At 38.0% G+C, this 22,901-nt stretch overlaps 1 protein-coding gene across 3 annotated transcripts; it reads right to left on the reverse strand.

The window, feature by feature from the left end:
- Nucleotides 1-1,609: 1,609 nt before the first annotated feature.
- Nucleotides 1,610-22,735, reverse strand: ankha (ANKH inorganic pyrophosphate transport regulator a). Of its 3 annotated transcripts, none has more exons than XM_058376761.1 (12): nt 22,287-22,735; nt 18,024-18,240; nt 17,633-17,751; nt 15,939-16,022; nt 15,361-15,531; nt 13,814-13,948; nt 13,613-13,705; nt 10,642-10,734; nt 5,711-5,840; nt 3,722-3,845; nt 2,606-2,705; nt 1,610-2,442 (listed from the first exon to the last, which is right to left on the reverse strand). In XM_058376761.1, exons 1-12 carry the CDS (start codon nt 22,380-22,382, stop codon nt 2,236-2,238), a joined length of 1,569 nt encoding a protein of 522 aa, XP_058232744.1. In that variant the 5' UTR covers nt 22,383-22,735; the 3' UTR covers nt 1,610-2,235. The 3 variants fall into 3 exon arrangements, with proteins under 3 accessions (XP_058232744.1, XP_058232746.1, XP_058232745.1); XM_058376763.1 differs by having other exon boundaries at nt 22,268-22,735; XM_058376762.1 differs by having other exon boundaries at nt 22,264-22,735.
- Nucleotides 22,736-22,901: the final 166 nt, after the last annotated feature.

Here is a 22,901-nt window from a genome sequence, read left to right on the forward strand (position 1 = left end):
AAAGTAAAAGCCTAAAGAACTCTAAATAGAAAATGTGAAACATTACTACAAGCATGTGACGGGTTTTTCCCCAGGCTTACACACCCTGTAAGAGTATTAATATATGTGGAATTCCTGACATTCCATGAATATAGAATTAATCTTCCATGTTGTTCCTGAAGCTCCTCACAGAACAAATCCAATAGGATCTGAATGGTAGAGAGTGTAAATGTTGCTGTGAGCTGCAGTGATGCCTGAGACTAAATGGAATTAAAACTAAATTTTGAATGTAGAAACACACTGTGATCTGAGACTGGTTTAATCCAGATTGCAGATGAAACTTCTTAAAATTCAATAATACATTACTTTGCCTTACAAATTTTGTAGCTTGGTAACAATGCTTTATAAGTATTTCTAGTTAAGTCTAGGTGATCATGCCACACAGCTGCCATCCAGGCTTTCTGGAGTAAAAACTACTACTTAAACCTAGGTCTCCTTGCCAGCTCCATCAAACCCCTTCAGAATATTTTATAATGCATCAGTAAGCCTTGCATTCAACCAGCCCTAAAAAACTGATGTCACACTGCTCTTTATCTCCCTCCACTGGCTGCTAAGCCACCAGCATCAAACCCAAGACTTTTACAAAGCAAGTATAACTGATTATGCCACACGGCTACTAATCCAGGCTCTTATCTCAAACCTGGACTACAGCAAACGCAATACTCCCGAGCCTCCCAGACATCGGATGATTCAAAATGCATCAAATACAAGGCCTTTATGCTCACATTCAAGCCCATGTCTGGAACAGTGGCCCGCAACATCCCTCCCACAACCTGTGATCAGTTAATGACTGGCGTCTGGTAAACCTTCTCAGAGAGACATGAGGTCCCTTTCCAGAATCTTCCAAATGACTCCCTCAGTGGAGAAATAAACTACTAACTTTGATCCAAACAGCAGAATCAATAATTATCTTCAAAAAAAATCTGCTTAAGACCCACCACTTTCATGAAAACTTCCATGAAAGTTCCCACTCCACTGCCTCTTACTCCTCTACTGTGTTTACTCCTCTAACACTCACTTAAAATGGCGGCACTACTTATATTGCTTGATGCATCGTTTTTCTTGTACTTTCTTGTTTTTTGTCACTTTGGATAAAAGTAATACTGTATCATAATACTCCATTAAAATATTACAAATAATTCCTTCTTAATTTGAAAATAGCGCACTTCTATTAATTTACTATCTAAAAGAAACATTTTATGCATTGTAATGTTTACTCTTGTTTTGTGGGACATTTTTTATAAGCCATAAAAGAGTTTGATGAGAACTTGTATAGTTATATAAAAAATATTATAAAGCATTGTTTTCCAAACTATCAAATAGGTTTAAGACAAAAAGTAATTAAACACTTTAGCAATTCTAGACATCTCTGACGTTTAGACGTTTAATATGTAGATTTCTATCTAAGCTGATGTTAGAAAGCTTTCACCACAGAAGGCTCTAAACAAAAACAAAAAAAGAAAATATATATATATATATATATATATATATATATATACACACATATACTGTATATATATATATATATATATATATATATATATATATATATATATATATATAAAACCCATATAAATAATCCATGCAACCTCCCATTAACCACAGAGCACTAGATAGAACAAGTGTAGCATAAAAAATAAAGAAAAATGTTATGCATCTCCTTTGTGTATTTCCCTGAACATTTGTAGCTATCACTGTAATACATCAACAGTCTATTGTGCGTTTACAGACAATGTGCAATAACAGATATTGTGCATTTTAAGGCCTATACTGTAACAAACAACATGTACCACTGGGTCAAAGTTCAGAAACTGTGCTTTTGTGCCAGATTGACTCTCTCTGTGCAATTAGATGTACTTGGGTGTTGGTTTTAACAAGATTGTGTGAAACAGAGAGAAAAACATCTTCCAGCCACTCCCATATTTAGTACTGCTGAATTGGCAAATGCTGGACAGAGAGTCTGTGAAGGACTTCAGTGCAAAAAGGTTCTGTCAGCTGTAGAAAGTGCTAGCAGATCCATCAGTTCAGGCTTGGTCTGAGCAGGAAAGCTCCACTCATACATGACAGTGCCGTAATTTGGTTTCAGGAGTATAGTTTGTATTGTTAGTTTTTCTTTTAGCTAATACACAAAATCCACAGCAAAAATCCCGTATTTTTCCCTTGTGCTATCACTTCACCTCAGGGTTCTCTTTTCTCTCAATTCCCTTCTTCAATCCCATCCTCCTGTCCTTCTTCCTCATCTTCCTGTCCTTCTTCCTCATCCTCCTGTCCTTCTTCCTCATCCTCCTGTCCTTCTTCCTCATCCACCTCTTGGATGTCATCTAACACCATTGGAGAGGTGACATCTCTCATGGGGGCAGAGTTTTCCTCCTGTGTGGCCTGCTCTCTGCTTGAATTCTTTCTCTGGAGTGAAAGGGTTTGATGTATGATGAACGGAGGGATGAAAGAAAGGAAGAGATATCAGCAATTCACAGAGACCTCAAATATCAACAAGTGTATATAAAATTCACTATGATCACATGACTATCTTTCCAGCCAAGCTATTAAATTTGTGTCATTCGCTCACCTGCTGTCGATACACGTAGCATGCACCTGCTGCCACCATTGTGGCTTCTCCAAGGAAGCCGGCCAGTAGTGAGCTTACTCCTAATGTAGCACCATGCACCCTGCACAATACACTCAGGTAAGAATAACAAGCTATGACCGGACAGGACATGTATGGATCATTGGCTGCTCTAATGTGGGGGGAAAATGTTTACAGACATTCAGTGTGGACAACTAAGCAAATTATTCATAAAGTACAATACACATTGTCAACCTCTCACTGCATTACCATCTATTACAGTGCAGTGCCTTTAACCCTAGCTTAAACAATGAACACTGACTGTATTACTGTATTATTATGTGCATCTCAATTCACAATAGGCATGTTAATATCACATAATAACATATCATGTGCAATATGATCTTAATTCTCAAGCACCTTTTTTGTACATTTTGTATATGTAGCATATTTCATTTATATATATTTCTCTTGTGTACTCCTGAAGCAGTCTCTGACAAAGAAATTTCCATTGGGATTAATGTAGTTCTATCTTATCTTATCTTAGCTGTGTATTTGTAGCTATAGTTGGCTGTGAATATCGAGCACTGATCTATAATTGCTGTCACACCAGTCTTAAAATCTACAGACAGAATAGTATTACATTTACATTTCTGGCATTTGGCAGATACCCTTATCCAGAGGGACTTACATTTTATTTAATTTTATACAACTAAGCAATTAGTTAATTAGAGGGTTAAGGGCCTTGCTCAAGGGACCAGCAGTGGCAGCTTGGTAGACCTGGGAGTCAAACCTTCCAATCAGTAGTCCACCACCTTAACCACTAAGCTATCACATCCCACAAGAGTATTGAGACAAATGTATGCAGTTTTATTCAAATGTTCAGGGAATATAGGTCACTACCACATAGCCCTGTGTATTATAAAAACAGGAACATTTAGCTAATCCCAATTTAAGGAGGTCACAATATATTCTTAAGGTACACATACCTCACTTATAAATGAGAAACGTTGTTAACTTAATAAACAGCAACACATTCATCTTAAATTGCATTCTACTGTATCCAAAGTAGAACAATCAGTTAAAGCAGTGACATGATGATAAACACTTTATTCTCACCCCATGTAAGGAAGCACTACGAGACTAGTGATGAGCACGATTATCCTCAGCACAGAGCTAGGGGCTAGCACAAACGTCTTCTTCAGAGTCATTAACCAGCCTGTCAGATGAGCTCGAATGGTCACTGGAACGCACAAAGCAGGTCAAAGGTCACAAAGGGAAGTGCTCTGTAGTGACTGAATATCCTTTTAAAGAATTCAGTCTGCAAACCTGAAGAGAAACCAAAGAGTAATGACTGGGCAACAGATCTATGGCATATTTTATATTAGATGTATGATCAGTTTATTTTTTAAAGGATAATTCATGTTGAAGAACAGCCTACAATAAATCTACATCCTGTCAGATGACCATCAACCTGCCTATCAGTCTCAGTATTATTTCTTGGTTGGTCTTCTACAGCATATACAGCTTATACACTATTAACTTCTCAGCTGATCACCTGGTGATATCAATGTCCGGTTTCCATTTCCGATTTCAAAGCTGTATTTTAAATACTGAAAGACTGAATGTTTGATAGCAAAAAAATGATGTAACAGGAGGAGTCTGAGTCAAATGTATAAACACTACACAGTATACTGGAATTGCAACAATAAACGTGTGTAGCTGAGTCCTTGAGCCATAACATGCCATAAAACAGGAACTCTAATTTTGGAAGGAACCGTTTTAACAGAAGTGGCGTCAATTAAAGCTGCATTGTTTTACATGTTTGTACTTCCAGTGGATTAAAAGCGACATTCACAAGATGGCACATCAGTGCCTTAACTTCCCTCTTCAACTGGTTTAAATGTATTTAGTGAATGCACGGCACAGACTGGCAACCTCTTGTTGTTTGTTTTGAAAAACTTCAATGCCATCATCGTGATTGTTGTCAAGCTTTGTCACAAATTAAAAACACATCAATGTGACAATACATCCCAAAGTATTGATTAATCCAGAAATTGCAGAAGACTGATATACAAAACAGACCTTTTTGGCAGGTCTGACAGGTAAAAGAGACATTATTAAAATTCAAACACTAGCTAAAATAGGTAAACCTGTTAGTATTAATTATGGTCAGCTAGAGACACAATATTCTAATGTTACTGTTCCCACTATTTCCACTGGTACTGCACCACATGGACGTGTAGTGGCCATACAGAGTTATTCTGACTGATCACCTTTATACTATATGATGCAACATCTTTCTCTGGGACTGGCTGGTGTGATGAATATGAAAATCGTCTCATCCTAAATGAACACAATCTATAGAAGATTTTGATTTTGATCTCTCCACCACCCCCATAATAAGTAAATATGCCACAAAAAGTGTCACATGCATACATTTACTTCAGGTAAACCTCATACTGTTAAGCATATGGCACAGCAAGAGTGATAATCCGGGCTTATTTTTGCAGCCTCAGGACCTGGGAAACATTAATTCTCTAAGAAAATGATAACCTTCAGTTTATGCCAGAATATTCTGTGGGACAAATTTAAAGCCATCAGTCCAGCAGCTTACACTGAGTCATGTAATAGGACAATGAGTCCAAGCATACCAGCAAACTGACAACATACTGAATGGCTAAAGAAAAAAAAAAGATTTTAGGTATGGCCAAGTTAAAGTCCAGACCTCAACTCTATTGAGAAGCTGTGGTGAGATCTTATGAGAGCTGTGAATAAAAGGATGCCTGTTGTGGCTTATTTGTTGTTGTTGCCAGTGGTCATATGTTTGTTTATAGAAGTTGGTGAAGACAACAGATTTGTTATTTAGGCCCTGATATATTGAAACATGAAAATTGAGGGTGGATATTCTTTTTACCATGACCATAAATGAATTAACCAGAAAGACATCTATCTATCTATCTATCTATCTATCTATCTATCTATCTATCTATCTATCTATCTATCTATCTATCTATCTATCTATCTATCTATCTATCTATAATGCACAGCATTTCATGTTGGCTCCATGTATTTGGGGCAGTGGATGTGTTGCACATGAAATCTAACCTGGAACAGGGAAGAAGGAGAATATCCGAAGAGGAACAGTGCAGAGCTCAGCGAAATTTGCATCCACTCCAATCACATTCACCAGGATCAGCTCGGACACCCCAGGGGTCCAGAACACTATGAAGCATAGCTAGATGAAAAACAAGCATGTGCAAGTGTTAATGCCTCATCATTACAAAGCACCCTGCATGGCTTCAAATAACTAATACTACACACAACATTTTCCAAACAATCTCATCCTGCCAGTCATGCTCTAGACTGTTTGTTGTCGCTGTCATGGATGTTTTTCTCATTTGTGGTGTTTTGAATGCGCTGTGGAAAGCATGTTTTGTCATTGTTCAAGCAGGGACATGCAGCCAAAAGCCACTCTTGCATGAGCAGCACTTCTTATGCCAAGCCCACTCTTTACCTGGTAGGCATGTCTGGTAAGATGTGCCAAACACAAGCTTAAATTACAATGAGAGATCCTGTGTGTCCTCCCAGGTGTGCCAAGCACACACTTGTTTGCAGTGAGAGATCCTGGGTATCCTCCCAGGCACTTTCTGCACCTTTCTGTAACTATCCCAAGCCCTCCCACATACCACAAAGCATCCTGTTATTGAACTGTAAAAGCTCCAAATGCACCAGGTATCAGGGTTCAAAGAAACATATCCTTAACCCTAAACCCCCGTCTTTTCCTTGCCATCTAAAACAGGGTTTTCTTTGGTTATATATTATTTCCATCCAAACAAAATGGGCTTTTCCATTTTCAAATGTGCATTAAGCACAACATCTAACAAGAGCACAGGAACTAGACTGTGGTCAAAACAAACAAACAAGACAAACCGACAGTTATCTACATATGGGTCTGTGAGCAATAACTCTAGTTTGTCGTGTTTGTGGGTTGCTGTTTGTGAGATAGTTGCATTTTATGGGAATACCAACTTTACTACACCTCTTAAATCAGTATTTTGAGCAAAAACATGGTTATTGCTAGGGAACTCGCAGTGAAGGTCATCGCAACTTTCAATGATTACAATATATACAATGTTGTTAGATTTCAACCTCTCAAAAAGACCATCTACTGTATATCTCCTTCATCAACTGCTTATGATAGTATTAAATCAGTGTTATACTGTAGAAGAGAAGCCACTTCCAATTAGCATACAATAAACCTAAAAGAAAAAAAGAGCCATGGTTAGGTCAGAGGAATTAAAATAATTAAATATTGCAATAATTTATCATCACTTTTCATTGACAAAGTGTAATAAGAAGCAGATACTCTGTTTTTCTGTGTTGACATAATGGCTTAAATTTACATGATTCAAGAGTTTTCCTGACCAAAGGTTTACAATGACACATTTCATCACATGATAAGATTTGGAACAGATGTTAGGGTTTTGTTATTTTTCTTTAGTTGTTGTAAAGTACACCACAGTGCTATGGAGTTTCTGACTTGTGAGCAGATGTTGATTAATCTTCAATAACAGCATGGCTCTGCCAATAAATGCTGCCTGAAATTCAAATCACAGGTTTTTTATTTCTGTGCTCATTCCAGTGCATTTTGATTCCTATAGAAACAGTTTATACAGGGACTGGTTGTTGCTCCAGATAAGTAAGGCTGATAATAGCGCTCTGAACCTGCCTGATCCATCCTGATCTACTCTTGATTGGAGTCTCATCACTTGGAGGCCATTCGCTGCTGCTTAGGATGGCTGCACATGGACAGCCAGGAGATACATGGGATTGCTGTGGATAGTAACACTTAGAAACCATGAATGTGGCTTTGTACTGCAGTTATCATTTTTGCACTCAAGTCTCAACACTTCAACATTTCATGCGCAGTTGCATATTTTAACCATACAGTACACAGTTACACAAGAGAAATGATTTATAATCGCAATGTCACTCAGATGAGGATGAGTTCACTTTTGAGTCTTGGGTTTCTTCCTCATATTTTCTCATTTTAAATACAAAATTTTGTAACTTTTTAATTTAGAATTCTTTTTTTTTTTATCTATTTTTTTTATATATTTCTGTATCACTGTTTTGTGATGGTCCTTAGTTAAAAGCCATAAGCAAATAAAATTTAACTTAATTAATAATAGGAAAGCTTTACTGTACGTAAAAATACATCAGAGAAATAGGATAAAGGAAATTATTTGGACTAAACATTAATTATAACTTTTACAATTAACTGAAGTGCATGAAACAGACCAGGCTGTTCTACTCATTCACAAAAAATATCCTTAGTTTTACTGAACTGTTAAGGTACAACAGCAACCTTCTCATTGTCTTACCACAAAGTTCCACTCTTATTTATACTGTAGACGTAACCAATAGTAATTATTACAATAATCTGCTCTGGCATAACCAGATAATTAGAAAAACAAGTCAGATTTTGAGATCTTAAAGTAAAAATACAGAAAATTAAAAAAGAAAGAAAATACTTGAGCTGAAGAAATTCTTGGATATAATTATTGCAAGAAAAATAAGTATAATATATAATTTATTTATAAATGTATAATATTCCATACATTTTTTTTCCTATTTCAATATTCATTGGAGATGCACAGACAGTGCATTGAGGGCAAAGTTGAGGCTCTTTAGAAAAATGTTGAATATAATAAATCAGCTAGGTAATTACTGAAGTATGAACAATACGTAAAGAGTTTTAATGCATACAAAAACCCTTGAAAATATCATAATTTGTTTTGGAGATCAGTTTATTCCCCTATTTAATATACCGTGATTTGCAGACAGAGATAATCGCTTGGATGAAAACAGCTTTTTGATTGGCAGTTGACTTTTGAACTACTTGTACGTGTGCCAGTTCATCCTAGTGCCAGTTCACCCAAGCACAAAACAAGTGTGGTCATAAAGCAAAAATCAATCCTCAGTCTTCCACCTAATTCTTCCACCTCCATTCACAGAGCATGTACCTACAAGTCAAATTACATGCACTAATAAATAATCTGTGTAATAAAGTGTATCGACATGCACATGCTGCAATATGACCTACAAGAAATTATGGCCAAGTCTTAATGAAAATCCAGGTTAAAAGACACCAGTGAGCCTCATCTATGAGCTGTAGTACCTGATGAACACACAAACTACAGTCTACTTTAACAGTATTATCATTTGGGAATATCATTTAGGATGCATTTGGGGTCTTTTATCTGTCTCAGTGATGAATCCTATATATGTGTTGACCTGGCTGGGAGTTTTTTGGAGCTTTTCAAGCACTGAAGCTTGGCAATTTTGTTTATATGCATGTTACATGAACATGTACATGTGAGGAGACCGGGTGGACTGATCAGAGGAAAATCTTGGCATGCACAAAACATCAACCTAATGGTGGCTGGGCTTCACCAGGAAACACAGTGGATTTCACTGCCAAGAACAAGAATCTGAGGACATCATGGGCACAGACTCAATGCAAACAGGATGCAAACACCATCAAAAAACAGTTGAAGGTTAGAAAAAAAATCACCAACTGGCCACTTTCAGTGGGTCGCTAATTGAGGACTGTGATTTACAAGTTCACAAGACTCTTGTGAATGTAGCTGCCAAATTGTTTTTGGAATCTTATTCAGCTTATCGACAGAAACCTGTACATTTCCTTAATCCTAGCTATATCAATTCTCCAGGGACTGCTAAACTCTAAAGTCACCATCTACCCCAAAGGTAGTAGCCATAAAACTGCACCATGTATGACATCTCTCTAGGTTCCACAGGCTTATTAGTACAGTTCTTCGTTTCTATACAGGAAGAGACCCTCCACCTGTCACGGCCTCCCAGAAGCCTAGTGTGTGAAACCACCCTCATGTTGGAGTACCGTAAAGACTCCAGCCAGTAAAAAGCCCCTTTTCTCCAAAAAGAATATGGCAGCATTAGATTTGCAAAATTGCATCTGAACAAACCAAAAAAAAAGTTGTTTTTTTCCCATTGTCTGTACTGCTTATCCGATCTATCACAAGTCACAGGGAGCCTGTGCCTCAGGCATCATTGGGCATCAAGGCAGGATACACCCTGGATGGGGTGCCAACCCATCACAGGGCACACACACACACTATGGGCAATTTAGAGACTTTAATCAGCCTAGAAGCATGTTTTTGGACTGTGGGAGGAAACCGGAGCACCCAGAGGAAACCCACCAAGCATGGGGTGAACATGCAAACTCCACACACACAGAGCGAGACTCGAACCCACGGACACTGGAGGTGTGAATTGAACCTGCTAACCACTAAGCCACCGTGCCACCGCCAAAAAAATTTCTGGGTTTAGGGTTAGGGTTAGACCAAGGTAGAGTTGATAGGTAGAGTTTAAACTGTTATTTAAGCCCTAATAAATAAAAACATAGTAATGAAGGAGTGTGTACCTTCTTTGAAAACTCCTAGCTGGCTCGCCTGGCCAATCAGAATCCAGTACTCCACAAGAGGGTGTATACATCACCAATGGTAGCTACATCTTGATATATAAAAATGATAGCTACACCTTGCCTGTTATGTTTACACTTTGAATACTGTACATTTCTGCAAGAAATATTGTCAACTCCATGTCATGGTTGTGTCATTACCATAGCAACAAGCATGAGAGTCCTTTTGAGAAAGCACTGGGACACCAAGAGATTTGGGCAATTTTTTTTTTTTTTTTATTTAAATGATCTTTAAATAGATTCTCTACCTTGTTTGATGAGGTGTAAATCACTTTATTTTATTTTTCAATGAGGTGTAAACAAAATGTGATTTTTATTCCAAATGAGATATTATAATAAGATCACTTCACTACATTTACTGTACTAAACTGGCATTATGTGAGCACCTTCAGAGAAAAGTATTAAGTGAAATCATCAGTGTGGTCTTCACTAGATTTCAGCTTTTGTTAGCAGTAAAGCAACAAAATGCATAGCGCAATAAATACCCTCCTAAACGATTAACAGCCATTCTTACCGTTACAGAGAGAGTAAAGCAGACTAAGGCGAACCTCTTGATATGAGATTTTGTCACTCCAGCACCAGCAGCTAGCTTGTTGTTCAAGTTATTCTGGATAAGGAAAAGAAAAATATTGTTGACATCATTAAAAAAAGGACACCAGGCAAAAAAACAAAAGCCAATTATCAAATACCAAGCATATAACAAGTGAAAGCATGAGCTTATTCTGTCAAACCAGTTCACTATCATTCCATCATCATTCATCAGTGTCTGTGCGTGTTTCCTCCATGCACTCTATAAACTGAGATCTATGAATGCATGTGATGCCTTGCAATAATGGTGCCGATGTGGGTGCAGGTTTTCATTCCTACCAAGCAGAAGCCACACCTGATTCCTGAGTGTCCTGTAGACTCGTGTATTTCCTGTTTGAATGGAATAAAAACCTGCACCCACTCCGACCCTTTCAGAAGAAGATAGGAGATGAACTGCTTTAGATCCTCTGAGACTGTGAGCAAGAAGAGATGACTACTAAAATCAATCATTGAAACTGTATATTGCAATATACACACAGTAGATCTGATAGACCATCTTTCAAGTGTTTCTCTCTTCTTCTTTTTTTTTTTTTATTAAAGATTTGAGCAAATATGGTAAAATATTTGAACTAAATCCCATACTACAACTGTGACTGGTCAATCAATTAATTTTTATATTTATTTTCACACTAATATTTAAATTTATAATTATGTTTACAGTTTTTTGCTTATATCTGATGTCAAAAGGTTTCAAAAAATAAAACATTACTATTGTGCAAGTCCGTGTATTTAAAACACATTTAAATGAACCCGTTTTAAAATTTGCATTTACTCTTAAAACAGATGATAATAATTAATATATAGGCATTTAGAAAAACATGTCTCTACATATACAATCACGCATCCCAAAAAAAACAGCAGACAAGTAAACCGTAAAACATTACAACCTATTCATACTTTGTACAAATAAAGGTAAGGTCACGCTTATTCTATCAAAAGGATTCTGTGTCCTCTTTAGTCAAGCCGACACACAAACAACTGAATCATAGACGTTCGGGGAGGTTCACACCACCGCAGGCAAGTCAGTGTTATATGGCTGCTATGTAATTAGCTACAGGTGTGCTTAAAGAGACATTCTAATGAAAAACATGTTGGCTGAAATGGACAATGTGTGTTGATCTGAGAAAATTCCACCCACATGATGCAGATCAGGACATGTTTAAGATCTCATTTCTTACGCATGACAAGTGAAGCACGACCATAACTTTCAAATATTCGTTAAAAAAAAAAATTAACCTTAAATAACCCTTCAAAAATGTCCTGTTAAAGTTTACACTATATTCTATCTAACCCTAAACTAGACCTGAGTACAATTAGGATCAATAAGACCCAAATCTATACTAGTGTAGAAGACAAATGTGCATACTGTTAAAAAAAAAAAAAAAGATCTTTAAAGATAAAACAAAAATGAAGGCTGATCCCTGTTGCATAACCGTCTGAATGACTGGAATGAAATCAGCTGTTTGTGTACAAGCTTGGAAACCCCAGGAGTAAACGGTATCTGTAATTGTGTGCCCTTTTAATACTTACTTAAATAAAATTAAAAAAACAAAATTTACTTTTACTTTATTACATTCAGCTACCTTTTTCCTAGGCTGACCTACATTTTGTCTGTAGCTAAATCCCAAATAAAGCTGAACTGCACTTTGCAAGTCTTAAAATGCCACTATATTATATCTGAAGCATTTTGTAGTGAACATACAGTCCTGACAGAGAGAAAATGACTGATTACTGTGGACAACTAAATAAAACTCTACAACGTTAACGGTTGATTACATTATAATTCCAGCTACTCATGATTTTCTCTTCTTATGAAAATTGCCCCCTTTACCTTCCAACATTTATGCAAATATAGAAGCTGCTGCTAATCAACACTCTGCCATTACAGACCAGTACATATTGAATACATTCAGTTTAGCAATCACTTTTGCTTCAGGGACAATATCCTTCAAACCGATGAGACCAAGGTGATGTTTGGTCTTCATGCTCAGTGTCATGTCTGGCAAAAAAACCTAAACACAGCCTATCACCAGAGACACCTGTAAGAAACTACAGACTAGCCAAGGACTAGAACAATACCTAGCCAAGGTGTACGTGAACGTGATTACCATTGAAAGACATCCGGCTAGAAGACAGTATCATCCAGTCCTTTGGGAATACACAGTTCTTACTGTAATTTACATTTAAAGTGAAACTCATTTAAATTACACACAGGAAACACTGTATAAAAGGTTTGAGCAGGATTTTTCCTGCGTTCTTTTTGTCTCCGATGAACCCAAAGTACTTTATGTATTTTGTCACTGCGACGCTCCAATAAACTTCTACATTAAGATCTTCGACGATTTTTCTTACACACCTCATACTAACAGCCAAGTACACTGGTGCAGCTGTAGGACCTGGGAAATTTACAGTCACTGAGACAAAGATGAACTCCACTTTATGACAAACCCCACTCATTATTAATTAATTAGAATTTATTTATTTATTTCTGGGGGGGGCACATATTGAAATCTGCTGTGTTTTTGTTGTAATCTGAAATCAACAGATTTATAGAAGTTGGTGAGGACCACAGCATTGTTATTTAGTGATAAATAAAAACATAGAATTACATAGACACATGCTACACAGCCTCATGCGTCACTGACACTTTGAATGAATCACCCAATAAGAATCTGAATAAGAATTGACACCCACAGCTAACAGAGATACAAAATTTACACCTCCTTGTGACACTAGCTTGTTCAGCATTGTGCAAAAACTTCCACTTTTTTAAACATTTGAACTGTATCTGAACTTATATTTTAGCCCTTTTATAACCTCTTTTGTCATCTGAGAGGAATCATGTTTGCTAGAAGGTTGAGGATCAGGAATTAAGGAAATAAAATAAGAAAACACACCTTGTCGAAGGCTGGGTACACTGCCCGTAGTTCAGTTAGCCAACCATAAGGCATGTGTCCCACTGGGTAGGTAGCTGTGAGCACTGCTACAGCCTTGGAACACACACACGCACACACACACACACACAAAACAAAGATTCAGTGCATTTAAGTAAAAACATTGTGCCTGTTTATCACAAGCTAAAAGCCAATACCACTAACCTCAGTGGAAGCAGTGCTGCCTTTGAGATCTCGAGACACAAACAGGTTGACGATAGGCCTGCTGATCCTCTGGGTGGCCAGTATGAGTGCAAGTGGCCACCAGAAGCTTAACATTTTTCTGACAGTGGTATCTCCCTAGAAAATAAAACAAACCTAAAATGAGAAATGAAAGGCTCTTTGATAGACTGGTTGTTTCTGTTTAATCCAGTCTCTGCTCTGCTATTAAGCATTAATAGCAGTGACCACTTCTCTACAGCAGTCACGGTATTGCCCTTTAAGCATAGCTCTTGCTCACAGTGCAGATAATGTGGTGTTAGGTGTGAAATCGGACAATGATGAGTAGCAGAATAACTCGAGCTGATATCACAGCTGATGGCAGTAGTGCAACATTCACAACTTTCAATATGTTATTATGATGCCATAAGGGGAAAAGCCTAAATTCACACATATTTCTTTTAATCTTTTTTTGGCTAGACTGGACCAAATTAATAGCACATACTATACATAATTAAACAGTTCTGTATATCTATTACATTTATTACATTTTTTTAACCCCAGTATAAAGTATTGGACAGTTAAAATAATAATAGTAATAATAATAATAATAATAATATCTTATATCAAATATTTATGAACCTGAATGAATATCCATCCATACATCTATTCTTTAGTATTGGACAGTTAAAATAATAATAATAATAATAATAATAATAATAATAATAATAATAATAATAATAATAATAATAATATCTTATATCAAATATTTATGAACCTGAATGAATATCCATCCATACATCTATTCTCTAAACCACTTATCCTGCTAGGTCACAGGGGAACCTGGAGACTTTCCCAGGAGACTGGGGCACACCCTGGACAGGATGCCAGGCTATCACAGGGAACAATTACACATATTCTCAAACTACAGACAATATAGAGATGCCAATCAGCCCACAACAGATGTCTTTGGACTGGGGAAAAAAATTACTCAGAGGAAGCCCCTCGGGCATGGGGACAATATACAAACCTCTTACAAACATGGTGGAGGTGGAAATTGACCCTCAAGCCTTGAGATGTGAGCTAGACCCACACACACACCCACACACACACACACTGGTGCTGCTTGAAAGTTTGTAGCAGCAGATCCTTTATGTCCTGTAAATTGCGAGGTGGGGCCCATGTTTTGGCAGCTGCTAACATCTTGGTGCTTAAAGGATACTTACAGGACTTAAAGGACTGAAAGGATACTTTTGATAGATCCTGACCACTGCAGACCGGGAACACTCCACATGAGCTGCAGTTTTGGAGATGCTCTGATCCAGTCATCCATTTGTCCCTTGTCAAACTCACTCAAATCCTTACGCTTGTCCATTTTTCCTGCTTCTAACACATCAACTTTGAGGACAAAATGTTCACTTGCTGCCTAATATAGCCCACCCACTAACAGGTGCCACTATTCACTTATTCACTTCATCTGTCAGTCACATTTTTGTTCTAAGTTACACACTGCTTGATTGCATCTGAGGCTGGTAAAGATTTAGTAACTGTACCCCCATGTCCTGGGTGCTGGAGTCAGGAATGTTGTCATGAATGTTGCAGTAGTAGCCCAGTCCCACAATGCTAAAGCGCACCAGTGCTCCCATGTACAAAGACAGGATTGGAATGAGCAAGGGCTCAGCACACTCCAGGTTGCTGTGGAGTAGGATTGCCACGAACATGATCTACAGAAGAGGAAATGATTAAAGATGTAATACTGCTGTACACGAAGGACTCGGTCTTAACAGTACTATGTTAACTATGAAACTATATGCACATACATAAAGGAACAGAAGCAAAAGAAATACAATAAAATATAGAAAATGAAAAATAAAGACTCAGTGGTCATTACATCAGTACCTACTGAGCTGTTTCAGTTGCATAAAAGAGCTTTTGACTGCAATCATTTTCACCTCCAGCAGAACTAACAACCAATTTTATGTTCATCTCACACTATTATTCAACTCCCTTTATGCTGCATCCATTTGTGTAAAAACCCATCAATTTCTGATCTGTGTTCGCCCACGACTCAAGACTTCTGCTTTGTAACTGACAGAGATGATGAGCGCAGAGAGTGTGAGAGATATATTACCTGCGTTACAACATCAGAGATTGAAGCCGAGCCCACCAGCAGGCTGTATTTGTGCTTTAGAAGGATGCCAGCATGAATCCAGGCCTAAGGGGGAAAAAAGGAAATCAAATATAAATATAACGTCAGGTATAATGTCTTATTTCACCTGATGAACACAATCTAGTGAATTAAGCTTTGGCTGGAGAATTCAGGTTAAATATCAACTTACATTTGATGTGTCTCTAAAATGCAGAACTTTGTATAAATAAATTTGTGTAAAATTAAAAACTATTTGAAGTATTCACACCCACAGGTGCGAAACCCTTGAAGTAGTTCTGGTGCAACCAGTTGTTCTCTGAAGTCACATGATTAGCTGAACAAAGCTCACAAATTAACGTCTCATAGGACACCAATGTAAATGCACCTGAAGCCTCAGCGTGTGTTAGAGAACACGCCTTACAAAACTGCATCATGAACACTCACAAGACATAGTGAAGCATAGCAGTGATAGAACTGCTTTAAATTACTTTTGTTTGCATCTCTAGCTAATGTCCTGCTCCCTGTTTGGGGTCGCCACAGTGAATCATTTGGTCCACAGGTTTCGATTTTGACGCAACCCTCCCATTTAATCCAGGCTTGGGACTAGTACTGGGAGTTAACACTTCAGTGGCTGGGTTAGTGCCCTGCCTGGGAATTGAACCCGGGCCGCGGCAAAGAGAGTGCGAGATCCTGCCACTGGACACTGGACTGGAGGCTAATACTTTAAATATATTAATTCAATTTAATGTCCCTAAAGGTAGGCACTGCACAATGGCACTCACTTAAATGAAAGGACAGAGCTATACCAAATATACCATGGTGTAAAATTAAATAAATTAGCTAAACTATGACTATAACATTTGTTTCTACCCATCAGCTGAATTTCAATGTTTACTCGATGGAACATAATTTTTTTATATTAAAAGAATTTGGTTTGTGATGTCCTAAATTACTTTCCTACATTACATCAGGAGTCAAATAACTGCTGATACGACACATCTGTTCAGTTATTTAGTGTTCCACAACAGTGAGATGAAATGCTCACCTATTTCAGTTCCATCTCTCAGGGTAAGAGGAAGGTATACATCTAGACTCTTCTCTTTTCTGGCACTGAGGTGGTGGAATGAACTTCCCCTAGATGTCCATACAGCTGACTGTCACTGACTGTCTTCATATGATGGCTGAAAACCTACCACTTCCTGAAACACTTAAACTAGCTCTTATTTTTTTCCCTGTTTATTTCATGTATTGTTGTATGTACATATAAAAAAATAACTCAGTTTTAGGCTGATGGTATCCTAAGTCTGTGACCTATTTAACCAGTGTTAATGTATTCAGTGATGGAGACTTCAAAGCACTTTTGTACATCGCTCTGGATAAGGGCATCTGCCAAATGCCAGAAATATAAATATAAATGTCAAATTGCTTTTGAAAGCTGGTGTGCAGTTTTTGTTAGTTTTTTATTGTCACTATTCTCTGTATGTGAAAGCTATTTCTGCATTATAGTCAGAGTTTTAATGCCAGAGTCTACACAACTAGGGGGCCTTAATAAACAGGCTGCATTAGTACTGTACAGTTAATGCTAAGATTACAATTCTACAGTTTTAAGCTTCTAAGTTATACCAAAACAATTAAAAAACTATGCAATTAAGGAACTGTATGAAACTCGGACTCACCATGGCATCCAGCAAAGGGAACACTGCAAGGTAAAGGAATGCCTTTCGCGTCTTTTTGCCCACAGATTCGTCCACATGGTGGAGTTTGTTGATGATGTAATATCCTAGATCTGTGTAAGCTGTCACACAAGAACACCATTTGTAATGGATTTAAAAGCCATAGACGCACCAGGTGCTGTATTGTCAATTCAGTCAGATTCTGGCATTGTACCTTGCTTAACACCCACCACAAAGCAGGCACTAATATCTACTGTAATTCTCAATGGGAAGAATTTTTGTTACCACTGCACATGGTGGGAGACGTAAAATAAAATCTGTGGCACTGAGACAGCAGCAGTGGAGTTCTGAACAATTAAGTAGCTGCAGAAAGTCTCAAAACAAACACACATACCTATTAGAACATGGAGGATTATGGCTATAACACCAGCCACAACCATACACAGCACTGCTTTTCTTCTGTCTTTCTTGCTGTGGACCAGCACCAGCCCGACACTCTTAAAGTCACTCATGGGCCCAGTGAAGAACTTCATAAGTGAGTAGGCCAAACCATAGCTGGCCAGCATCTCCACACGGTCCTCTTTCACTGACGCGATACCTCTGTTCAGAGCCTGCCACAGACACAGATGCGGTACAAACACAATTTTATTTAATTTACCTGTTCCTTGATGACCTTAAAACGCAGAGACACCACTGTGACACACAAGCTACAAAAGTGGGCTTTTACCTAATCTACTAATGGTGCTGTAATTCCATATGCTAAAACGGGTTAGAGATTTACTTTGAAAATGAGATCATGTGAGACTCAACAAAATAATTCTCAGCAGTATGTGGTTTTTATTTTCATGTTGGCGAGAAAGAGAGAGAGCTGTTGGTCAGATATGAGGCTCATAGGACAAAGTAAGGCCATGTTCCTATAACATCAGTGTATTAGACACAGTGGTGTACTTGAGGGGTGTTGTTCACCATGTTCGTTTATTTATCTTCAGTAACCAATACATTCAAGAATCTCTACAGTTTACTACATAATCATGTTTCACTGTCAGCTTCTCTATCAAATATCTACCTGTCTGTGTGGGACCTTCTAAAAATAAACACCCAAACACACCCACATGCACAAGGACACACTCGCACACTCCCTCTCCCCCTCTCAAACACACACACACAAACACGCCTGCATGAACACAGACAAACTCTCACTCTCTCTCTCTCACACAAACCTGCATGCATGTAGACACACTCTCACTCTCTCTCACACACACATGTGCCTACATGCGCACACACACACACACGAGAACTCTCTGTCCCTTGCACAGAAATAGTTGCGAGCATAACATTTAGTTAGACTACAGTTCACCTCACTGTAAACAAGCCCACATGCACTACAAAAAACAGGGACTTTAAGTTAATAAGTTTAAGTTAGATAAATCAGCTCTAGAATTCTTACATTCCTTACAAAAAAGTCTGATTTATTCATCCTTGGTTATTATTAGGCATTAACTCTGAACCTGCAAACCAGCTGAAAAAGCTGCTACAAGCCACAAGTTCCATTAAAGTCTGCTGAATAGACCAGAAATGACCCTACAGCCCTATAGCATGTTTGGTTAATTTTTTTTCCCTCTATTTTTTTCATAACATGGTCTAAGCCACAAGACCAGCTGTTGGCTAAGCCCCTACATTTAAGATGAAAAATAAACTAAATAAGGTACAGAATGTGCATGAATAAAGAGTGGAAACTGGAAAAAAGACCTGCTCTACAAAAGGAAGAAAATTATTTCCATGAAAATAATAATTATGAGCCGTCTATAAGGCTTTACATTTAAGGACGTTTTGGTTCCTTTTTGTGATAATTACAGGGTTTATATTAAAATTTTGACGCATACTTGAAAAAAAACAATGAATATTGGAAATCACTCCATAAAACATTCAAGAGAGTCTTAGTTATTAGAAATAATTAGCTGCCTCTCAGTATTTTGTCATATGTGTAAGAAGAGTTTTATTACGTATAATTTCAATAAAAATAGAATATTTTATCTTATACATTATTAAATATAATAAACTCATCCTCTACAGTAGAGTGGAAAAAAGAAAAGAAAAGAAAAGAAAAATCATATATAATAAGGAAGGAAAAAGACATATTTTATAATCTGTGTATTGTATATGGCAGGGTTCTGCCCAACCTGACACTATGTACGAACGGTCTCTGAAATCAACATCCAGCATGGGTCAAGGCACGGAGAAATCCCCCACAACTGTAAAAAGACTCTCGCTATTTAGACTTGTCTCCTGGATGTGGCATATCTCAAATGCTATCGTCAACATGGCATCATTCTAACTTGATGTTCCAAAAGGAAATACACAATCAGTGTGGTGTCTTCAAATCCTGACCCTGCCAAAGAACCAGTGAGGAACACAACATCTGCTGGACTTTATACATTAAGCTATTTTAAAAGTGTGCAAAATATTACATAGTAAACAATATATGAATTTGTTCATAAATGGTTTGCTTACCTTTAAGATTAACTGATGAAGAAAAGTTTTGTAATTGTAATTTATACCAGCAAGGCTTTTAGCTGAATTAATTTCAGAGATCTTTCCTGATTATCACAAATAACAAAATGTGGAGAGAAAGTATAAGTCCAGAGATTAATTAGAACAAAATAAAATTATTGTCAGTTTGCATCTCCCTTTCTGATTGTGAAGTAACACATTTATACCCATCAGCTGTTCAACAAGTGTTAGTCTTCAACAATTCCTCATTCTTATCTCCAATCCTTTAAATTCCACTGAAAAATTGTTGTGTTTTGAGTGACTACTGACTTTTTTGAAGTTGCTAATTGAGAGATACACTATATTGCCAAAAACTTTAGGATATCCCTCCAAATCATTTACAGGGCTTGGCCCCTTAGTTCCAGTGAAAGAAATTCTTAATGCTTCAGCATACCACAATGTTGTTGTTGAGCTTTCAGCTGCTCCCTACATGTGTGAGGGATTACCACAGCAGACCAACCAGTCTGCACATCAACTTGGCACAGGTTTTATACCGGATGCCTTTCCTGACACAACCCTCCCATTTTTTTTTTTTTTTTTTTTTTTTAAATCCAGGCTTGGGACCAGCACTACATCTAGCGGCTGGGGCCAGGCACTAGCTGGGAATTGAACCCAGCATGAATCTTCCGCATGATAGGCGAGAAACCTACCACTGACCCACCAGTGCCCCAACTTCAGCATACTACGATATTTTGTGCAGTCATGCACTGGTGTGCAGTCATGTTGGAACAGGAAACAAAGTTGGGAGAATGAAATTGTCCAAAATATCGTGGTATGCTGAAGCCATGATATTTCAGCATACCACGATATTTTGGACAATTTCATTCTCCCAACTTTGTGGGAACAGTTTGGGGATGACCCCTTCCTGTTCCAACATGACTGCACACCAGTGTACAAAGCAAGCTCCATAAAGACATGGATGAGTGAGGAGGAACTTGACTGGCCTGCACAGAGTCCTGATCTCAACCCAATAGAACACCTTTGAGATGAATTAGAGCAGAGACTGTGAGCCAGGCCAAACCTGGGATATACATGCACATGAATTTAATATGGAGTTGGTCTGCCCTTTGTAACTACAACAGATTCAGCTCTTCTGGGAAGGTTTAGGAGTGTGTTTATGGAAATTTTTGACCATTCCACTTAAATCGCAGTTGTGAGGTCAGGTTCTGCTGAGGTCAAGACTCTGTGAAATTCCTCCACACCAAACTCGCTCATCCATGTCTTTATGAACCTTGCTTTGTGCACTGGTGTGCAGTCATGTTGGAACAGCAAAGGGTCATCCCTAATATAGTGTATAAGACAATATGCAATTGATTTGGTCACTTGTTTGTGTGAACTGTGGGGCAGCTCATCTCAATGTCCCATTGACTGTAGTTCTAAAAAGTTAATGTTACACCTAGTGGTCAAAAATAGAAACTGCAACAAAACAAACTCCACTGAAACGTGAATCACGTTTAACGTTCAGGTTGTTGACTTCCTATCACAGGATTACTTGTAAAATTCACTCTATAGCAGCCATTTCACGTGTGAAATCCTCTCTGCTTAATCGTGGCTATCATTATGAACGTTTTGCTGCGCCATCAACAAATACGTTCGCGAGCTTCAGCAATTTCAACCAAAGTAGAAATGAAACTTTAAGCACATGCCACTTACATGAGGCACAACAACAACAATCATCATCACCATCATCATTCTTCTTCTTCTTATTATTATTATTATTTATTATTATTATTATTAGTCAGTGGGATGATCCGTTACCATGGAATCACGCGACGCATTTCACGAGCCGTTCAGAATAGCGCATGGTAAGGGAGGATGATGGTAATAGGGGGAAATAATTACTCTCATATTTTTTATCAGTCTTCTTTTAAACATTGTAGAATACCTGTGCTTGTGTTTGCAGTTCCTGTACACAGTGTATCACAGTTACATCGGTAAATAATAATAGTGTGCACGTGTATGTTAAAAAGATGCGCGTGCAACATGCATTAAAACATGCCGTGTTCAGTAACAGTAAGCGGCTCTTTTACAATTCAGCGAGCACACCTACTGACTAGATAAAGGTTATAGGAGAGACTACTTACTCACTTGATTCTTGTTTTCTTACCTGTTCCCCAAAATCGATGGCTATGTTTGTAATAGCCAGAGGAACCAGGAATCGGATGAGAGGCCAGTAAGCAGTGAGACATTTCAGCTCCACCATGATCCTAAAAAGGTCGGCTTACATTCACGTCGCTCTGATGATCAAACAGCAGCAAGTGCGCCGACTTTTACCCTTCTGTATCTATAACTCTATAGCTAACAGATAAGTAGTAATGTTCGTCCAGGGACCATCATACAGCGGTTGGGAAACAGAAGGACATGATAAAAAAAAAAGAATAATAAACAAACTGTCAAGATGTCGGCGCGCGCACAATGTAACGGCAGAAAAAAAACGCCTTAGAGAAACCTGAGCACTGACAGCTTATCTCTTCAAGTCATAACTCTCCATTGCAGCTTATCTGAAGGGCAGTGCTCACCACACTGCTGGACCGTGCAGAGGTCTCCGCTTTTAGGATGCACGTGAGGCTTCAAAACACCAACCCGTGCGCTCCAGAAATAGACGTCACAGGCCCCGCCCACCAACCTGTACTCTACTGACTGTACCAGTATTTCCTGCAAATCTGATTTACTGCTAATAAATCACGGTTAATGGAGAGTAACGAGATGAATTAAGAGCATA

Source organism: Hemibagrus wyckioides, linkage group LG23 (assembly GCF_019097595.1).
Source record: "Hemibagrus wyckioides isolate EC202008001 linkage group LG23, SWU_Hwy_1.0, whole genome shotgun sequence".
Classification (NCBI taxonomy): Eukaryota; Metazoa; Chordata; class Actinopteri; order Siluriformes; family Bagridae; genus Hemibagrus; species Hemibagrus wyckioides.